The sequence below is a fragment of the Esox lucius genome, chromosome 11, assembly GCF_011004845.1.
Source record: "Esox lucius isolate fEsoLuc1 chromosome 11, fEsoLuc1.pri, whole genome shotgun sequence".
Taxonomy (NCBI): Eukaryota; Metazoa; Chordata; class Actinopteri; order Esociformes; family Esocidae; genus Esox; species Esox lucius.
This window is the reverse complement of record NC_047579.1, coordinates 36,243,637-36,265,117: the sequence shown is the minus strand read 5'-3', so window position 1 is coordinate 36,265,117 and position 21,481 is coordinate 36,243,637. Positions and strand designations below refer to the sequence as shown.

Genomic DNA, 21,481 nt, shown 5'->3' with positions numbered 1-21,481 from the left:
TGGCATACAGAGCCAAAATGATGAAAATTGTGTCAGTGTCCAAATATTTCTGGCCCTAACTGTACTTTTTATTCCTTTTGCAATGTTGAGATTTGCACATACCCATTGACCGTGCAGTATTCCAGACAATAAAGGTCTATATTAATGTATTTTCTGTTGATCACCTGTTGACTTGCAGTACAGTACATACTGTATGTGAAGTAGATGTGCATTTTATTTTTTGTTCCCCATATTTTACTCTGTAACTATGACTAGGAACATTCACATTTTCAGCAGTGACCTGGGAGATCTTAGGTTTAACTGCCTTGCTCAGGGACCGAACAACAGTTCTGAGATTGACCCAGCAAACATTTAATTATTGTTCAGATGTGTGTGTTAGTCAAATTAGCCAAGCAAGCAATTTGAATGAGTTGAACCACATTAGGACCAGACACATTTTTGTGAAAAGTATTATGATTGATATACAAAGAGACACTTGCACATTACTCAAAATAAGTTAAGTTAGTTATCCATTTATTTCAACAAAGTTATATCACTGAAGTTATACTCAAAGTGTTAAAATAATTATTTGACATTATCCAGCAATTTTTTTAAATCATAAAAGACTCTCCAAACATGCTGTGAACATGCTGAAAACATTCAACAACAGTGTAGTATGCATAGTTTGAATGCCTTTGTGACGACTGCGCCATCTGCTGCCTCAGTGACAGTGCTACGTCTGGCATCTGTGCACCTTAATGTTTTATCTTATACGACCTAACTGTTTGTTCGAGATATTTACCTCTTCCCGGTCAAGATACGGAATTAACACTCCTCTCCTCCACTCCTTATTATGAAGCCTGACAGCCTTTCTCTGATATTCCTGAGTTTTTTTACTTGTATTTGTTTACAGTAAATTTGTTACAATCCAAAATCTGGAATATACACATACTAACACACACACACTCATGCAGACATAGAGGGGTTTGAAGTGTAGGTATTTTTAGTTTCACCTGAAAGATTTCATTATTGGTCCTTTTTAAGTAGATTTTTACAAATCTTTTGTACTAACCAGAATGCAAAACATCATTACAAAAGCCCACTGAGCAGAGACATTGTAATTGATCTACTTTGGATATCTGATGTTTCTACTAAGTTTTGTTAGCCTCACGACCATCCTGATCTTGAGAGCTCACATTCTGTTTCACTCCACACATAAATCTGGATACACACAATGTAATTTTGTCCTCCTCCGTCTAAATTATGGGCAGACCAATCAGCATTCTCTAATAATCTTTGGAATTTTTGTGTGGATTCATGACTGTCACTGCTCCTCTTGCACTGCATAAATCCAGTGAGGCTTTCGTCAGAAACACAGCCCTGAAACTGCTCTTGTTAAGGTTACAAATTAGTTGTTGTTTAATGCTGACTGGAGAATGTTTAATCATGTTGTTATTGGATCTTAGTGCAGCTTTCGACACTATAGACCACAACATTTTAATTGACAATTATAAATTGGGTTGGGATCTCAGGGATTGCACTAGATTGGTTCAAGTCGTATCTGTCAAATTGAGAAACATTTTCTTCAGTTCAACACTGATAAAATCTACGTTTTAAACATCAGCCCCCAATCTATTTTGGATTAAGTTTGGTTGGCTCTAGGATCACTAGCAAAAGATATTGTGATGTGGCCAAATGTTTTTGTTCCACAAAAAACGTGTGCAAGCACGCTTTTACCAAAACATTGCCAAAATAAGATTTGTTTTCTCATTTGAGGACACTGAGAAAATTATACATGCTCTCATTTCATCTCACCTAGACTAGTAAAATGCTTTGTTTACATGCCTCAATAATAAGTCCCTAGGTAAACTCCAAGATGTGCAGAATTCAGCTGCCAGACATCTTACAAGGACTAAATCAAGGTCTCCTATAACCCCAACGAACTTGAGAGTAGATTTTAAAATTCTACTTATAACATTTAAGGCACTACATGGTCTGGCACCTGATTACAATAGTGACATGCTCAAACCATACTGCACTGTTAGGCCTCTCAGGTCAGCTGAGAAAGCATGGCAATTAAGTAGGGTATGATTTTCTTTTCGAGGTAATCGGTTTCCTCAAAAATATTTAGTTTACTGAACTTAGCGGGTTTTACACTGTGTGAACTACTGACTAGCTAGGCTAACTAGCCGGCTGGATTAGCTAGAAGGCTATTTGGATAACAACTTTGCACATTGATTCCATGTAACAGGTGGGTTATTCTGTCACGTTCTGTCCGAGGAAGTAGGGGTCACACACAGGGAGATGGCTAAGCAAGCAAGAGACCATGAATTGAAGGCTAAGCAAGCGTAGGAGGGTGCCTAAATCAGGCGGGCATGGTCAATGCTGGGCAAAACAGGATTCCCAGTAAATACGAAAACATGCGACGAACAGAACAGTCCCTCTTAACCAACATACATACATGTACCTTCACTAATCACACACAACAAACGCCTAGTGTAGCAGAGGGGAAGGGGGGCAGTGGCTTCAGAAGGCCAGTGACGCCGACCGCTGGAGCCGAGGCGCACCAGCAGGAGGAGCCCCAGGGGAGGGTGCCGTGACAATAGGCTCCTCAGGAACTGAAACACTTAGCTTCACTAAAGCTATAAAAGTTTAATTTGTGTACAACCCAGCAGTGGGATCAACCCAACATTGCACCTTCTGGGTCGACATATGTGAAGAACGAAACAGACTATGCCTAAAATGCATTATTGATGGTTTTCTGGACCTGCAGAAGAACATCACACAGAACTTCCCTTTCAGCTCAGTTTAACAGATAAGGACGTCAAATAGGTCCAATAAACTCTTGTTGAACATTAACTGTCCTTCCAGTGAAGCCAACAATGAGTAAATAGTCATCAGTGTTTCTTTGCATAAGGATTCTCTAGCATATATTTATACCGCTGAGGGTTGTTCAACATATATTTTGGTGCATACATATGCTCTTTATGTTCTGTGTGTGGGTATTGCCCCACCGACCCATCAAACCATCCCCCGGTCCGGATCAGGTTCTTGATGTAGTTCAGGTCTCGTTTCTCTGCATAGTCACCCCAGCGTGGAAAGTCTCCATTTTGAGCAGAGATGAGCTTGTAGTAGATACCCTCGGGGCTAAAGCACCAGGAACAGTGCCAGCCAGCATAATGGATAGGACTCCCAATGGACCACTTCAACAGGATCTGTCCATTCTTCTTCTCATAGGCACGGAAACCCGGCATGGTGAAATATTCCCTGCGCCTCAGCGATATACCATCTCTGTTGTAGACTGAGAAGAGCATGGCGACAGTGCAGGCAGAGAGGATGTCCAGTGTTCCGGGCTGCTTCCAGAAGAAACCATACAGTGATTTCCTCATGTGGATGGATACGGGTTCCGTCCAGCCATCGTAGAGTTTGAGGAAGAGGATGCCCTCGCGGGCCGGAATCTCATCTGCATCGTTGATGAGGAAGACGTCATCCGGCCTGACACCTTTCACTCTAGACATCCCGTCATAGCTTAGGAATGTCCGCAGGTAGTCGTCAGCAATCCAACCATTCTGCTGGCCACCTTTGGGGAAGTGGTCGAGGAAAATGTACAGGATCTTGTGTCGCATGTAGTTGTAAGTGCCGTTGAGGAGGAAGTGCAGGAAGTGCAGTGGCTTGGGACTCCCGTAGGCTGTGAAGTTTGACTCACATACCAGGAAGACGTCCACAGCATCGGCCAGTTCGTGGAAGCGGGCGTGGAGAAGGTCAAACTCATGGTTGATGTTGATGGCATTGATGACCCTCCGTGGTACCTTCCTGGGCATTAGCCGCCACTTAGAGGGCAGGTTTGAGTGTTGTATCATGGTGGGGATTCCACAGTGAGGGCCGTGCCAGCCTGGACGACACGTACAGTTTGCCAGACTCTTCCCCAGGCTGGATTGCCCCTGGTCTCTCTTCATTTCCTCTTGGGGAAAGTGCAAGATCTTATGCCAGCCCACTCCAGTCTGCTGGACTCTTTCGCCCACTTTGAGAAAAGCCATGTCTGTCCCCTCTCTGAAGCAGGTTGCTCCAGATTTGGTGCGCACAAAAAACTGTGTGGCATCATCGCGAAGGAGAAAGCTCCTTTTGTGGAGTTCCCCGCTTGGTCCCGTTGGGTCGGGGAGAGTGAACGTCACTGTGTCTTGATCTGTTGGAGCAGCTGGCTCATCCCCTCGTTGGTCCTGAGTGAAAGAGCAATAGAAGCAAAATGGCAGTTTTTTATTTTCAATACATTTAAAAAAATTGTGTTACTTCACTTTTTCACTGTAAGGTATTTTGAGTAGATTGATGGAAAAATATAATAATTAGTCAATACCACATCAAGTCTGTAACACAAACATATGGAGTAAGTGAAGACATCTGAACACATTCCAAGTGCGCTGAATCCAACGATAGTGTCATGAAACAATAGGAAGAGTGTCAAGTGCCATTGGTCCCATCACCTCATTGCCATGCCCTGTCCATCTCCCATTCTGGTTGTGCTGGTAACCCCGTGGTTCTGACAGGTTTGTGCTGGTGGTTAGGGTCCAGAAGTATCTTAGTGCTTTGAACTTGGCGGAGGCAGCCTGCAGGTCTCTCACTCCGAGCCTGTTGTAGAGAACCTGGTAGTGGTGCCGTAGGAGTAGGATGCAAAATGCCATCAGGCACAGGACAAACACCTTGAGCCTTCGCATCTTCGTCCTGAAAGAAAAGCATGCAGCATGCATTTCCTTAGCCAAACAGAAGTTTAGACATTCCATTATTTACTTGGACTTGACACTTAGCTCTATGTTAAGTTTCAAGGTTTATTTGTCAAATGCACTGAACAACACAGCGTCCTCCTGTACAATGTAATTCTTATGACATGGCACCTGACAAACTATGTAGTGAGAGTTAAGAAGAAGAGTACATAAGCTAAAATATATATAGACAGAAAATAACAATATACGACAATATACAGTGAAGGAAAAAAACAAAAATTGATCCCCTGCTGATTTTGTATGTTTCCCACTGACAAAGAAAGTATCAGTCTATAATTTGAACGGTAGGTTTATTTGAGAGACAGAATAACAACAACAAAAATGCAGAAAAACGCATGTCAAAAATGTTATAAATTGATTTGCTATGGCTATTTGTTACCATAAAAGACACCTGTCCACAGAAGCAATCAATCAATCAGATTCCAAACTCTCCTCCATGGCCAAGACCAAAGGGCTGTGGATGTCAGGGACAAGATTGTAGATCTACACAAGGCTGGAATGGGCTCCGAGACCATCGCCAAGCAGCTTGGTGAGAAGGTGACAACAGTTGGTGCGATTATCGTCAAATGGAAGAAACACAAAAGAACTGTTAATCTCCCTCAGTCTGGGGCTCGATGCAAGACCTCACCTCGTGGAGTTGCAATGATCATGAGAACGGTGAGGAATCAGCCCAGAACTACACAGGATGATCTTGTCAATGATCTCAAGGCAGCTGGGACCATGGTCATCAAGAAAACAATTGGTAACACACTACTCCGTGAAGCCCTAAAATCCTGCAGTGCCTGCAAAGTCCCCTTGCTCAAGAAAGCACATGTACAGGCCCGTCTGAAGTTTGCCAATGAACATCTTAATGATACAGAGGAAAACCAGCATGACAATGACCCAAAACACACAGCCAAGGCAACAAAGGAGTGTCTCAAGAAGAAGCACATTAAGGTCCTGGAGTGGCCTAGCCAGTCTCCAGACTTTAATCCCATAGAAAATCTGTGGAGGGAGCTTAAGGTTCAAGTTGCCAAACATCAGCCTCGAAACCATAATGACTTGGAGAAGATCTGCAAAGAGGAGTGGGACAAAATCCTTCCTGAGATGTGTGCAAACCTGGTGGAAACTACGTCTGACCTCTGGGATTGCCAACAAGTGTATTGCCACCAAGTACTAAGTCATGTTTCCAGAGGGATCAAATACTTATTTCACTCATTAAAATGTAAATCAATTCATAAAGATTTTTACATGCGTTTTCTGGATTTTTGTTGTTGTTATTTTGTCTCTCACTGTTCAAATAAACCTACCATTAAAAATATAGACTGATCATTTCTTTGTCAGTGGGCAATTGTACAAAATCAGCAGGGGATCAAGTATTTTTTTTCCTCACTGTCCATAACACTGTACACTAACAGCAATAAAAAAAAAGAGTACTGTAAACTAGCAGCAATCTGGGTAGTATTTTGATAGAGCAGCAATATGGGTAGTAATAACGTATATTATTATTGAATATAATGCACCCATATCTCAGATGTATTATTAGGATAATTACAAGCATAAATGTCTAGAAGATGTCTGCCGTTAATGTTTTAGGCATTTTATGTTTCAAATAAATGTTTTTGGGTGCCTGAGATTTTCTTTAAATATTTTTATGGTATGTCTATCAGTTTGCATTGAACTTTAATCTCCTCATAATCGCTTTAGACACTCACAGTACTATCCCACAATTATCTTTCCCAATAGTTTGTTAATTATTACTACATTATCGCTGCATGTGAGTTTTTACAAGAGATTTTCCTTCATTGACTTTTAACAATGTTGACCTTTATCTTCTGTTGCCCAGGCATTGTTATGTGCCAGTTGGCATAGTGAAAAAAACAGGACAAACAACTTGTCTGATAGTTATCTGCACATGTGACTAAAATAGAATTGTTTTAATTGGAATCCAATGAGAAAACACTGCATTCCACTGTGAAACCAATTAAACAATTCAGAGGAATTTGTCTTCCCTGCAATCTTGGACAGTGGAGGGATGTGTTGCCAGTTTCTGTGAGAATCACTTGTTAGTCTACATGCCAGCACTTGCTATATTTCCCAGCAAGTGAGAAGGCGTGAAAGTTTTGTTTGATTTCCCAATTTTGCTTGTGGATGTTGTTTATTGTCGACATCTCATAATGTGAAACCATTGACTATAACCCATTGCTGGCAGATTTATTAATTTTTTTTGGTTGATGAAATTACATTGAAACAGGCTTGATATCAACTATTTATCTTCCCTAAATGGAATGTTCTCTTAGCCACCAGATAGTGTCAACGGTATCTCTACGAGAGCTGACATCTGATGGTCTTTGTTTGCTCCTGGCACTATTCGTCCATAATAAAAAGTTGTTTTGGAATATGTTCTAAAATGTTAAAGATTACACATAGTAGTGAGTATAGACACAGCCCTACCCTCTGGAGAGTCCCCCTCAGACTGAGTGTAAAGTTTTACATTATACATTAAGAGGAAGTTGATATTTGTCAACTGTGAGGAAAATTGATTGTGGACTGTTGAGCAATTAACCAAAAATAATCACTATCTTTGGGTTTTCCCCAAAGAATGGGCACCCCTGAGCTTATTTATTGAAGTAACTGCTTATAGCTGTAGATAAGACACGCTACACTATTGGCCAAACATCAACTCTACAGGTTATGTTGGGCACTTGATTACATTTGGAAAATTTGGGAAATATCAGGTAATCAAAAATAAATTGTATATATTTATGTTGAAATAACTGGAATTGAAAAGAGGGTTTTAATGATTTGAGTGCTGACATTTCTGAACAGGGGTTGGTCTGCAAGGAAACAATCTAATCTAATCTTTTATCTATCTAATCTAATCTTTTGAGATTCACTGGAATGCTGGCCAGGCAATTGTCTTTTCATGACTCACATTGTTTGCCGTTCACATGCACCTCCTTAACTCTTTTGTAATAGAGTAATTATCTTTAACTGCTTACCTTACTGAACACTACATAGGACTACGTAATACATATTCACAAGCCAATTTCTCATTTTCTACCATAACTATTGAAAATGGAGTGCACTAATAACACCTCATGTGTGTATTATGACTTTGGCGTACGGCAGAACTCATTCCGAAAGGTACAGAAACATCTTGATGGCCTAAAATACAAGCAAAATACCTCCAGCCTCATTTGACGGAACAAGTCAATGGCCACAGATGACTGGTATCGGTCAACAGAGACAAATAACATTGTATAGTGATACACTTAAAAATAAATGTATTGGCATAAAGGGATGGGGACATGTGTGAGTGGGTTCAGGTTTTTGTTGGGCTGACAGAACCTGCGATTGGTCTATATACATTTTATGCATAACTTTTTTTGTATTTAATCGTTTAACATAGGTAAAATGTTTTACTTAAAACAGACACCATTTTGTAGTAATTAAGGTGTGACATTTTACATAATTTTTAGCTCTTTTTGTGAGAACAGTATTTCAACTTGATGTGGCAAAAAACAACCCTATATTGTAGTTCTATAGAGTAAGATCAGTTTTCATCATGTTTGTGTGATTAAAAACCATAATTCTCTGCCAGTTTGGAACTCAATTTGATACCAGGAAAATGTTTTCCAGCTAAGGGTAAGACAGGTGTGGAATTTCTAGGAAATCCCATTTGACAGAACTAAAAAAACAAGAAAAACACAATAGAAGCAGTTGCCATCTCAAGATTCATACCTGGGTCACCCACATGAAAGGCTGCGTCATTAATCACTACACCACAGAGCCGTGCATTTGTTTGGTATCAGTATAACCTCTTGTCTCTATCCTGAGAAAATCCTGTTTGCCACTGGCCGTTTTAATAGTTAATTGGTCATTTGTGAATGACATTGATACAGTTAAACTGACTAACATTTCTTACTAAGTTTTAACAGTGTATTAGCTAGAAATAAGCTTTACCGCTATCTACTAACTTACTGGAATAGTCATAAGAATTGAGCAATTGCTAGCGAGTCTGCCAAAGCTATTTCATTTCATGGCATAAGAACATATTTTTTTTCTGTCATCGCAAAACAACATAAGTTTACCTCCACCATTGCGTCTATTAAGTGTATTGCTTTTGCCACTGGCCATTTCAACAGCGTATTAGCCAGTAATAGGCTTACTAGTATATACTAACTTCCTTGGTATAATCATAAGAATTGAGCAATTGCTAGCGAGACTGAAGATGAACCTTTCCATGCCAGAAACAGTTGCAATATAACCGTAAACTGTTTTATTTCAGGCTTACCATAATGTAGATACTAATGTAGATACTAATCATAATGTAGATACTTTAGTTCACAAGTCCGCTATTTAACAAGGGGTAGTCAGTCAGTCAGTCACTCTGACTGTAAGAGACATTCGCTCTTGGCCGGCTCCACTTACGCGGTCCAACAAAAACGACTTCTAAAACGGTGAAACAAAACACACATAGAGGGAACTTAAAAACCAAAAGCAAACTATATAGAAGAATGACAAGCAACACACTGCCATATACAAAAAAGGTATTCAATTAAGTGCATGAAACGGTGCTGACATACAGGACTCAATTATGACTTGGGCAGCTCGCCTGTCCAATATACACATACAGACCTAAAACTCGACACTAGCATTTTAGATTTGAAATGAACTGATGTAGGGCCTATATCAGTTGACAGTACGGAATGGGAATGTGTTTGAGATTATGTGAAAGGTAAACCATGTATTGTGTCAACAAAATGACTATACTGCCAAATTTCATTCACAACTTTCATACACAAATTCAAGTAAAAGCATGTTAATGTTCCCTTATATATGACAGTTCACGAAAACAACATCCGTATTTTATACGGCCTATAGAAATGGCACACATACACCAACTTTATACACAAATTACAATTATTAAAATATAACCATATAAATGTATAGTTAAATACTTTAATAGTCAAGCATCTAAGTACATTATCTGTAACGTCCTTGACATTTTCATACAGCTGCATCGTCGGTTTTCATTAACTGATATTTCCGTATGTCTATGAAAACGCAGCTCGCATGAAAACGCTCCAATGCAGTGCGCATTTCCAGATTTAGGAACCTTGGCGCATGTCTTCCACCGCGCACACAGCTGTGCTTAAGATGTTACTGCCCTTTCATTAACATTTTAAACTAAACATTTATGATATGTTCCATGTGTAGATACCGCGTTTAACTCCACTTAACTTTTCATCAATTAACTATTCAGTGTTTAGGCCTTTACGCAACGCCAGTGTATGCCACCCGCTACACCACTCAGTAGTTTTTCTAGGAGTCTTCCAGTTCCATTTCGATGTTTCGAGGGTTTCGAAAGAGTGGATCCTTTCTCAATGCAATTCTTTCAATTGGCTCAAAGTTTCGGAAAGCTTAGTTTCTCCCATCCCTATAGACAGGTGACAAAGGAAAAACCTGAATGAATAATTGGAGAAACATTATGAGTGCAGATGCTTCCATGTGCTCTGTGGCATGTATACAAATGCTGAGCAGGCCCTGTTGACTTCAATTTTGGATCAAGATGACAAGAAGAAGGGGTCTGAATGACTTTGAAAGATCACTCATTATTTGGTCAGGGATGGCATGAGCTTCAAACACAAAGACTGCTCAACTGGCTGGTGTGTCAATAGGAACAGTGACATCTGCATTTAGATCCATGGGACAGACATCAGTTAATAGGATCGGAAATTGTGGTTGAAATCGCACATTCGATGACAGTGATGCTTGTGCATTACTGCGATATTCAAGTAAACACAGAAAAACAACTTTTTCCTAGGTGACTGACAATGTCAATGAAGGACGTGTTCAGACAGCATCAGCAGGAACATAGTCCATTGAGAACTACACAGAGAGTGATTTTACATTAGCCATGTTGCAGTGTTTAAACCCCTCACTACAAAAACAAATGCACACTGGAGAGTTCAGTGGTGCAAATAACATGGGCACTGGTCTACAGAGATGTGGAAGAAAGTGACATAGTCATACTTCATCAAATTCTCAACAGATGGGCGGGTGCATGGGTTGTAAACACTCAGAATTCAGGCCTGAATGCTTGACTCCTACAGTGAGGGGTTCCAAAGGCTGTTTTGGTTCACTTGTCCCCTTAGAGCAGTGGTTCTCAAATCTTTCACGAGGAACCCCAGCCGTTCCATGTTTTGGATGTATTCCCAGCACACCTGAATCAAATAACTAAGCGTTTGTCTCTACGAGTTGAGTACCCCTCTTCTAACTGAACATTTTTGGATTCTGCAGGCCTACTGTGCCAGTGGAATCCAACGCTGTCCCTCCCTCATTTGAAGCACAGACACCTGTTTGTTGTTTTTTTAGATGCACCTGTATTGCCAATGGTCCACACGCCAAGTGCTAACATAGGGGTAACTGTACAACAATTTACTTGAAAACATCAGCTTCTGTGTGCCTTGACATAGATTCTATGAGTGTCTGGAAACTGTGTTTCTCAACATTGTTCCAAATTAAGTTCCTCCTTGCCTAGAGATTTGGTTGCTCATGGTTTGGATTTCACAATGCTGTGACTTTGGTTCTGTTTTTGTGTAGCTTTTTTTGAGGGCTCACTGAATGGTTATGGGTATGAAAATGATGTATCATATCGTGTGACCTTTGCGGTCACCAGATCTCAACCCAGTTGAACAATTCTGGGAGATTATGGACCGATGGCAGCGGTGTCATGTCAGCGCACTCCACCATCAAAACACCAAATGACGGAATATGTTTTGGAACAATGATGTTCAATCCCTCCAGTAGAATTCCAGAAACACATAGAATATATGTCAAGGCACACAGAAGCTGATATTTTAAAATAAATTATTGTACAGTTACCCCTGTGTTAACACTTGGCGTGTGTACCATTGGCAATACAGGTGCAACTCAATTTATTTTTCCCCTGTAATTCAAATCAATATATCATATATCATATCATATATTCTAGATTAATTGCACAAAACAGAACCTTTCAAAAAATCTAGTTTCAATTTAGAACCAAAGATTGTGTGTACTGAATAAGACATTTATAATACAGAAATGTCCAACTGAGAAGAGCTCTAATCAGCAAAATAACTCAAAACACCTGCAAAGGTTTCCTAAGTATGTTGCACTCCATATTTGGTTGGGGATCCTTTTGCACAAATAACTGCATCAATGGGGCATGGCATAGGGGCAATCAGCCTGTGGCACTGCTTAGGTGTTATGGAAGCCCAGGTTGCTTTGATAGTGGCCTTCACCTCGTCTGTGTTGTTGGGTCTGGTGTATTTTCCTCTTGACAATACTGGTCTGGCAAGTTGGCTGGACAATCAAGCACAGTAATACCATGGGCAGCAAACCAGTTACCAGTACCGTTTTGGCACTGTGGGTAGGTGCCAAGTCCTGCCGGAAAAGGAAATCAACATTTCCAAAAAGCTTGTCAGCAGATGGAAACATGAAGAACTCGAAAATCTCCTGGTAGACAGCTATATTGACTCTGGGCATGACAAAACACAATGGACCAACACCAGCATGACATGGCACCCCAAATAATCACTGAGTGTGGAAACTTCACACTGGACTTCAAGCAACTTGGATTCTGCGCCTCTCCCCTCTTCCTCCAGACTCTGGGATCTGTTATAGAAATGTGTTGAACTAATGTGTTAGTGCCTTTAACAGATGTATAGGGGAGTTAAGAATTACTGGTTTAGTATTGGGCTAAAAAGAAAGGTGCCAAACCTGTATTTAGCCAAGTAGGAAGAATGCAAAATATGTTCTTTGTATAGTAAGTAAGAGAGGGACAAGACATGGGTGGAGAATTGAAGTCAAAATATATTTGTAAAATGCAGATGGATAACTTGCATTTGGGTGAACCTTGGTTGGAGAGAGAAACTGATAAGAGGAATAAACTGATTTAGACCAGATTATCATGTATTGATGAAATGTCAGTTATTTTGTGTGATGTAACACTTTCTTGCCTATGCAAAAAGGAGGTTTTCTGAACTGTTCTTCAGACACTGATCTTGTGTTAGTGTATTTCTGTCTCAATTTGCAAATATTATATAATAAACTGTAATTGTGTTTAAGAGCATTTGATCTCTGTCTTACCTTCCTTAGTATGAATTATATTCGATGGAATTGCCATCACAGACCTTGATTTCCAAATGAAATGCAAAATGTACTCTCATCTGAAGACAGCAATGGTCCAGTTATTTTTCTCTTTCGCTTCGACACATGTAGCAAATATCCTGGACAGATCTATGTGTGGTGACTAAATGTTTTATTCTAATATTTTGACATACTGGATTTTTGATTTCCATGAGCTGTAAGCCGTAATCATCAAGACAAACAAAAAAGGCTTCAAATGTTTCACTAAGTGTAATGAATCTATAATATATGAAGGTGTCACTTTTTCATTTGAACTTTTCCACAATATTCACATTTTTTGAGATGCACCTATATTTAGAACTGTCCGTCTGTTGAGTTCTCTACAAATGTTGCACACCTAAATTTGGGCAATATTTGACCATTATTTTTTAAAACCGTTCAAGCTCTTTTAGGCTCCATGGGCTACATCAATAGACCGCCATCTTCAAGTCATGCCGTACATTTCCCATTGGATTTAAATTAGTGGTCCAACAGGGCCAATCAAGAACATTACAAACACTACTTAGAAAGAGTGTCTCAGCTTTTCCCAGGAACAATCAGCTATCGGTGGACTGACAGTCTCAATGGAAATTCAGTTTATGAAATAGAGTGGGTTGTAGTTTGAACTGTAACGACCACCCCTGCCATCCCCTCTGTCTACCGTTCATCCTCCCCGGAGTACTAGTTATGTTTCGTTGTTATTGCTCTTATTACATTCAGTCCTGTCCTGTGTTATAGTCAAGCTACAAGTCCTCTACCTATCTCTGTGCTATCAGCACCAGAGCACTGTGAACAGGTGTTTCCAGTTGCCTTGTTAGTATGGTATTTAGCCAGTGTTGTTCAAGGACTGTTTGTGGATTATTGTTTCATGTGCCGTTTCTAAGCTTGACGAGTCTTTGTTTTGGACTATTTTCCATTAAATTATTGTTGATTGCACTTGCCTCTGCTTCCTACCTAAGAAATGTTACATGAACAGGAGTTTTTGTGTGGTCATATTCAATCTGCAGATGCTACATCAATTTCTGGACTTGAAGAAAGTCACAGTAATGCCTTTTGTGCTTCATCCATCTGTTGAGCCCCATCATGAATAAGTTCTACTCCAATCCATGTGAGCAAATGTAAAATAATCTTATTACCTAAACAGTGACAGGGATTATGTTTCAGATTGTGTTTCAGTTGGATGCAGGTTAGCTTCTGGTCATTGTGATTGGATGCCACTGGGGCAGAGAAGCAGTTAAGGACCCATGATTGAAATCATATAAGTAATCAGTTACACAATAAACACCAAGCTTAAATCTTTTCTTATTCTTCATTGAGAAATGCCGGACATTACACACACACAGACAGACACACACAGACAAACACAGACACACACAGACACACACAGACAAACACAGACACACATGCTGTTGGTAAAATTGTGTTGTCGTGAAGACAGCGAGCGCGTCATGAAGAAGGTGTGATTGCGTGACACGGCAGGGCCACTGAGGCTGGAATACAATGGGTCCCATTCTCCCGCCCTCACTCGGCATGCTCAAATGTCACCCTCTTTCGTCTGTTTCCCAAGGAATGGTGCAGACAATACGCTCCTTCACCAGGATGGACCCTGTTCCAACTGCCACCCCTTACCCAACTCATGCTCTGCTCCTGGTCAGGGACTGTCTGTTAGAGCAGTGGTTCCCAAACCTCTCCTGGGGCCCCCCAGCCATTCCATCTATTAGATTTATCCCAGAGCTAGAACACCTGAATCAACATATTAACTAATTAACAAACCCATACCAGTTGAATCAAATGTGCTAGTTCTGGGAATGGGAGATGGAATGGCTGGGGGGGGGGACTCCAGGATAGGTTTGGGAACCACTGTGTTAGAGGACTGAGAGATCCCTCACACCTCACACTGCAGTGAGATGCTTCATTAAGGTGTGTTTTTTGTGTGCATGGTGTGTGTGTGTGTGGGGGGGGGGGTGTTCAAACACACACAATGATAAGCAGAGGCTGCCAGAGTTGAGCAACGGACAAAAGTAATGTCGCTGCTCTTAGTCATCTGACAACAAATGTTTCCTCAGAATGCTTTCCTGGCCAAAAGCAGTGAACTAAGAAGAGAACATGGTGACTTTTAGCACGCAGACGTAGGGAAGGTTTACAGCTACAGGCATTTAGCACGTAGCCGTAGGGAAGGTTTACAGCTACAGACATTTAGCACGCAGCCGTAGGGAAGGTTTACAGCTACAGACATTTAGCACGCAGACGTAGGGAAGGTTTACAGCTACAGACATTTAGCACGCAGCCGTAGGGAAGGTTTACAGCTACAGACATTTAGCACGCAGCGGTAGGGAAGGTTTACAGATACACACAGTACTACAAAGGCATGTCGTTCTACATAAAACACATCCTGTCCGGTACGAATGAAGAAACCCACCTGGTGGTCTACAACGTGCCGTAAAACTGGCGAATCCATCGCATATTTACAGAACGTCTTTCATATAAGGACATTATGCAGTGTGGGAGATGGTTGTAGCTTTCAGAGCCAACAGATCTAGGTCAATCAAGCCCCCTGACGACAGGGGTTAAAGTCCCGGCTTGGCCTCACGTCTTTGCCCTCCTCTGTCTGCCTAAGCTCTGCTTTTTCTTCACAGGTCATGAAAATAATACAAAATAAATCATAACATATGAACATATACATTTTCCGACCAATCACTCCTTCCTCTCCTGAGAGTGAAATCCATAGCCTAAGTCGGATGATCCCACAACTCATGACACTGACATAGGCAGCGACTTTACATTTTCAAATCAATCAATCAATCAAATTGATTGATTGCTTTACATTTTCCAGGGAAAGTGATAATTATACTACAGCAAACATGAAGTACACTTGCCTGTTCTGCATGCATTTCTATCCTTGCCCAGAAGCCAAAACGCACTCGTGAATGACATTTTCTTTGAAGAATGACAGGAATGGTTTAGGAATTACACATGCTTTCACCACTCCCCCTGCCAACATAAACACCCAGTTCAACCATTCACTTGAATGTCTTGGTAATTTTGGTGTTTGGGGCCCAAATAAAAATGCTGTCATACTTTAGAGTACATTAACACACAGTAGAGCAGAGAAGGCTCATAGCAGTTGCATTTCAGATATGAAAGGGAATGCCGACAAATCTGGAATGCACACTAAATAACAATGTACATCACAAAAAACATCAAAATAAAAACACTTTTCAAACATTACAGAGTAAAACAGGAGAAGGGTGACAGACAAAGCACGACAGGTAGAGAAAGAGAGGATGAATGAGATCAAACATACCTCCCTTGCAGGTAAAGTCTAGAAATGCTTGTTTGTTTTTCAAGTGTTGCCCCACAGTTACATCAGATCCATAACTCCTTCCTGTGTTTTCAACTTTGCATGGCCAGTCTCCAAGGGCATTGTCTAATCTGGCAGAGTTTACAATGGCTGGTGGAGTTTCAATACCCCGGCAGCGAGCAGGTGAAATCAAGGAGGACTGATAGGAGATAAGGAGTGAAAGTAGAAGGCGTGACAGAGAGAGAGAGAGAGAGAGAGAGAGAGAGAGAGAGAGAGAGAGAGAGAGGAGAATATGAGAGCAGGGCAGAACCAATGTTGAGCTGGTACATTTCAGTGGCGATGACATCTGTTAGTGTCTAACATTCATTGTAATGAATTTGCAAAACAATGAATGCAGACTTTCGGCGTCCCCTGTGCTGCATGTGATGTCACCACTTGTTTGTCCCAAATGTGACAGAATTCCTGAACGGGGTCCTATCACCAAATTTGAGTTTGGCTTTTTATTATATTTTATGAAGGTCCAGATTCAGAGCTTTGTAATGGTATATAAAACAATGCTATTTGATGATGTTATTGGAAAGATAAGCTGTTTTAAATGGTGATAATCTGCTCTACTTAGTTCAGAGAAAAAAGTATTGAAAGATTCACACTTGCCTGAGAGCTGGTTTTGGTTTATACCAATTCAGTTTAGTTCAAACCCTCTTAGGCCTTAACCCCATTCAGCTATTTAAGTATTCACATGGAGACACTCTGGCCTTGTACTAAACTGGCCTGGTTGGTCTGTGCAGATAGTCTGAGCGCAGGTGGACAGCCACTGAGTCATTATAGGGTAATAGATTAGGCTTAATGACACACACCTTGATGAATGACCGGTCAAACAGGTAGCTTATTACCAAACAAAGTGACTTGCTCACTAGTATGAGGAAAAGCTAGCTACCCATTGAACAAGCTAGAAACCAGTAAATGTTAGCTAGCTGGTAAATTGATGTTATTAGCTAGCTAACAGTAACACCAGTAGCTATAACTAGATAACTAGCAATACAAATTACTTTGACAACTTTTTGAAAAGGAATGGTCTGTAGCTAGTTAGCTAAAGTTCAACAATAATTGTATGAATGTTTCGCGGCATACTGAATATCCTCTGATTACATACAAAGTCCTTTGTTGTTTGCTTTTAGTCTGTGGACCTTGCTTACAACGCGCAATTTCGCTACTGTTCACTCTCAAGGTGTTTCATTGTCTCTATCATAACTGTCATGGTTGTCTTTTTCTTGTAAATGTAATCGGTACACAGATGTTTTGTACAAGACTACACAGCGTTTTCTTTCCACCATTGGCACCACAATAAAATGCCTCAATTTTGCCTGAACGTTTGAACAGTATCAAAGTCTGGGATTTCCTCGTCGTCATCTGATTCATCTTTTGAGTCATGGCATCATTGTACTCCAGAAAGTACAGTAGTATTTCACAACTTGAGATTTGTAGATAACACCAACTAAATTCAGGGCAGTGATGTGGTTTTTGAAATACCCAGGGTTGCAATTCTATTAAATATGATATACGAGTATTATGACACTAGTTGGTGACTTGGCAGACCAATCAGAATTCAGTATGTCAGTATGTCCAGCCCCTTCATTATCTCAGCCAATCATGTCTAGCAAAAGTCTGCTGGTATTTTCTGCCGGTTAAACAAGGGTTTGAGTTTTGAATTTTATTCGCATTTACACTTCGCGTACTTGTTTGTTATAAAGTCACATGAAAATAAATATATTAAAAATGCATATCTGCAAAAAAAAACAAAATGTCCCAAAATATGTTTTTCTTAAAAACGTCTATCCTGAAAAGTTGTGACATGCAACATACGCCCCCATTCAACAATTCTGTCACAAATATATCTGTAAATTTGTGTGAACGGGAGCAGTATGACTTAAAATAATTAGTATACTGCAGATTCTTCCACCAAAGGAAAAATGTGGAATAATGTAACACTTTCTCACTTCCTCTGGTCCTCCTTCTTTACTTCTTGCTCTCCTCCCTCTCCTTTACTCCTCTCCTATGCGCCTCTTTCTGAAGAGCTTGGCTGCGATTCCATGGCCGAATCTTAATGCAGTGGGACCATCCGGTCTACCTTAGCAGGCAAAAGATGTCAGGGGCTTCTGTGAGAAGCTCAATAAACACTAAGGAAATATGTTAGCTGGGATTGGTAGATTTAACTGTGTTAAGAAAACACACGCAACACAGACAACACACAAACACAGGTGCTCAAGCACAGACAACACACAAACACAGGTGCTCAAGCAAAGACAACACACGCACGCACACGCACGCACACGCACACACACACGCTTAACTTAGATCTCAGACTGCACGTTATGTAGGTTTCAGATGGGAAATTACTGATCCGGATATTCTCGAATCATTCAGTAAAAATAACGAATCTTTCGACTCATTTCCTTTATTTGAGTCAAGACCCCTTCAAAATCACCGTCTAAGTCTGGCTACACTTGTTATAAAAATGGAAATAGGAAGGAACCGTAGTCACAATGTTAATGCTAACTAAGAGGAAATGCTACAACATTGCCATCAACAAAACCATTTTGACTATGTGTATTATTAGAGGATTTATAAAACCTCTGACTGCAGGCCAGGGGACAATTATTGTACGAAAACGCACAAGCACAACTCATTGTCATAATCAAGAGGCTAAAATCTAGGTTCAATTTAGATCGTAATAAATCATTCGAAAATAGTAATAAAGGTTCATTCTAAACGTAATGATATTTATCCTATAATTACAACTTTTAAAATGTACTAATGCTACTATTTGAATCTATCAGATGATAATAGATCAAATAACTTTTTTTCATTAAGTCTGTACACTATTATAAATGAGAGACTCGGAGATCCAAAAGATGAAAATACTTGCTATCTTTTACTTCATAGTCATTGTCGTTCCTTCCGGTGATCCAAAATATTTGTTCGCGGTATGAAAAATAAGGACCATGAGAAAAAGTTTATTAATACATCTGATCATTTTGATCGAGTCCTGACAGTTACAGTATTACCAATACACATAACGTCACGATGTAAGATGGAGGCAGGACACAAACGAAGGGAGAACAGAAGACATTTAATAAATTAAACCAAACGGACAGGAACGAAACAGAACACTTGATAAAAGAATAGGTCAGAAACAAACTAAAACACGGAACCAAAACACAAGTATAGGAAACTGGGGTATAACCAAAACAAAGACCGACAGGATACAATAGGGAAACAGGAACTTAAATAGGGTCCGTGATCAGGTAAAACAGATCAAAGAAAACAGGTGTCCATGATAAAGTGAGGTGAGGGAGAATCGTTCGCAAACGACCCATCACTAACGTTTTGCAGTCTTCTAACGGTGGTAGCAAAAGCAGTCGGAAATGAAGGCATATTCCACAAAAGCCACAGGTGTCATTCTCACACAAACATGCATCAAGAATATCTGGAGAAAATAAACTACCCCCAGAATTATAATCCAATTAGAGAAAACTTACTTTTGATTTCGTAATTTTGTCCAAAGTGATGATAAACGTCCATTATTGACGCACATATTTACCACAGACTTCAAAAGTGAAACTGAATAAATTTCACCCCACTGAAACAGCTCAGGCATAAAGATTGGTTAATGGCTAGGGTTTAAGTTGGAGCATGTGTTTTAGGGTTAAAGTTGGAGCATGTGTTTTAGAGTTAAAGTTGGAGCATGTGTTTTAGGGTTAAAGTTGGAGCATGTGTTTTAGAGTTAAAGTTGGAGCATGTGTTTTAGGGTTAAAGTTGGAGCATGTGTTTTAGGGTTAAAGTTGGAGCATGTGTTTTAGGGTTAAAGTTGGAGCATGTGTTTTAGGGTTAAAGTTGGAGCATGTGTCTTAGGGTTAAAGTTGGAGCATGTGTTTTAGGGTTAAAGTTGGAGCATGTGTTTTAGGGTTAAAGTTGGAGCATGTGTTTTAGGGTTAAAGTTGGAGCATGTGTTTTAGGGCTAAGTTGGAGCATGTGTTTTAGGGTTAAAGTTGGAGCATGTGTTTTAGGGTTAAAGTTGGAGCATGTGTTTTAGGGTTAAAGTTGGAGCATGTGTTTTAGGGCTAAATTGGAGCATGTGTTTTAGGGCTAAATTGGAGCATGTGTTTTAGGGCTAAGTTGAAGCATGTGTATAGGGCTTAGTTAGAGCATATGTCTCAGGGCTGATTTTGGTGCAAGCATCAATCGATAAAACATTTTTTTTTTCGATTGAAAATGAAAAACACCTTACAAATAACATTTAAGTTTAAGAATGAGGTTAAATTGGGGTTAAGATTAAGCATGAAGGTACTGGCTTTAGGGTTAGGAACAGGGTTATGGTTAGGTTACGTTTAAGGTTAGGCATCACATTACTGAGGTTAAGGTTAGGATGGAGGTTACAAAAACTGAAAACGCCTGTCCAAACAACCCAGTTCCACAACAAAAAATATGTTTTGACTCTCTCCAGAATCAAACTCGCAATCATCGGACTGAAAGTCGTTTACGGAAACGTCCACCCAACCTCCCCGCTACATGATAGGAAAATTGTGTTCAGCACACACGTTCAACACAACCGAGAGGGTTTTAATTTAAGACATGTTTTCAGGCATTTTGTGCTTAATTAGACAGGTATGTGGTGAACCCAAAAAGACTTGGACCCATGCTGTAGCACTGTACCGGCGGGAGAGGTTTAGACTGTCAGACAACCCTAGTAAACAAGTTGGTTTTATTACAGCAAATAATCCATAGCAATGCAGTGTTCTTTATTTGTTTCCAAAAACAATCTACAGTGTCACAGATGAGTGTGTAACTATACACTGATGAGCCAAAACATTACGACCACCTGCCTAGTATGCAGTTGGTCCTCCGCGTGCCGCCAAAACAGCACTGACCTGTCGAGGCATGGACTCTAGAAGACCCCTGAAGGGTCTTGAACAAAGACATTAGCCACAGATCCTTTGAGTCCTGTAAGTTGCGATGTAGAGCCGCTGTGGATCAGACTTGTTGGTCCAACACATCCCACTCATGCTCAGTCAGATTGAGATCTGGGGAATTTGGAGGCCAGGGCAACACCTTGAACTCCTCAAACCATTCCTGAACAATGTGTGCAATGTGGAAGGGTGCATTATCCTGCTGAAAGAGGCTACTGCCATCAGGGAATACCATGATGTAAAAGAATACCATGATGTAAAAGAAAATAGGACTCATCGGACAAGGTGACCTTCTTCCACAG

The 21,481-nt window shown here is 40.3% G+C and overlaps 1 protein-coding gene across 7 annotated transcripts; it reads right to left on the bottom strand.

The window, feature by feature from the left end:
• Positions 1–496: 496 nt before the first annotated feature.
• Positions 497–19,838, bottom strand: mgat3a (beta-1,4-mannosyl-glycoprotein 4-beta-N-acetylglucosaminyltransferase a). Of its 7 annotated transcripts, none has more exons than XM_010903138.4 (5): positions 19,752–19,789; positions 18,210–18,340; positions 16,216–16,411; positions 4,458–4,695; positions 497–4,196 (listed from the first exon to the last, which is right to left on the bottom strand). In XM_010903138.4, exons 4-5 carry the CDS (start codon positions 4,686–4,688, stop codon positions 2,877–2,879), a joined length of 1,551 nt encoding a protein of 516 aa, XP_010901440.1. In that variant the 5' UTR covers positions 4,689–4,695; positions 16,216–16,411; positions 18,210–18,340; positions 19,752–19,789; the 3' UTR covers positions 497–2,876. The 7 variants fall into 7 exon arrangements, with proteins under 7 accessions (XP_010901440.1, XP_010901439.1, XP_010901438.1 ...); XM_010903137.4 differs by lacking the exon at positions 19,752–19,789 and adding an exon at positions 19,135–19,688; XM_010903136.4 differs by lacking the exon at positions 19,752–19,789 and adding an exon at positions 19,149–19,688.
• Positions 19,839–21,481: the final 1,643 nt, after the last annotated feature.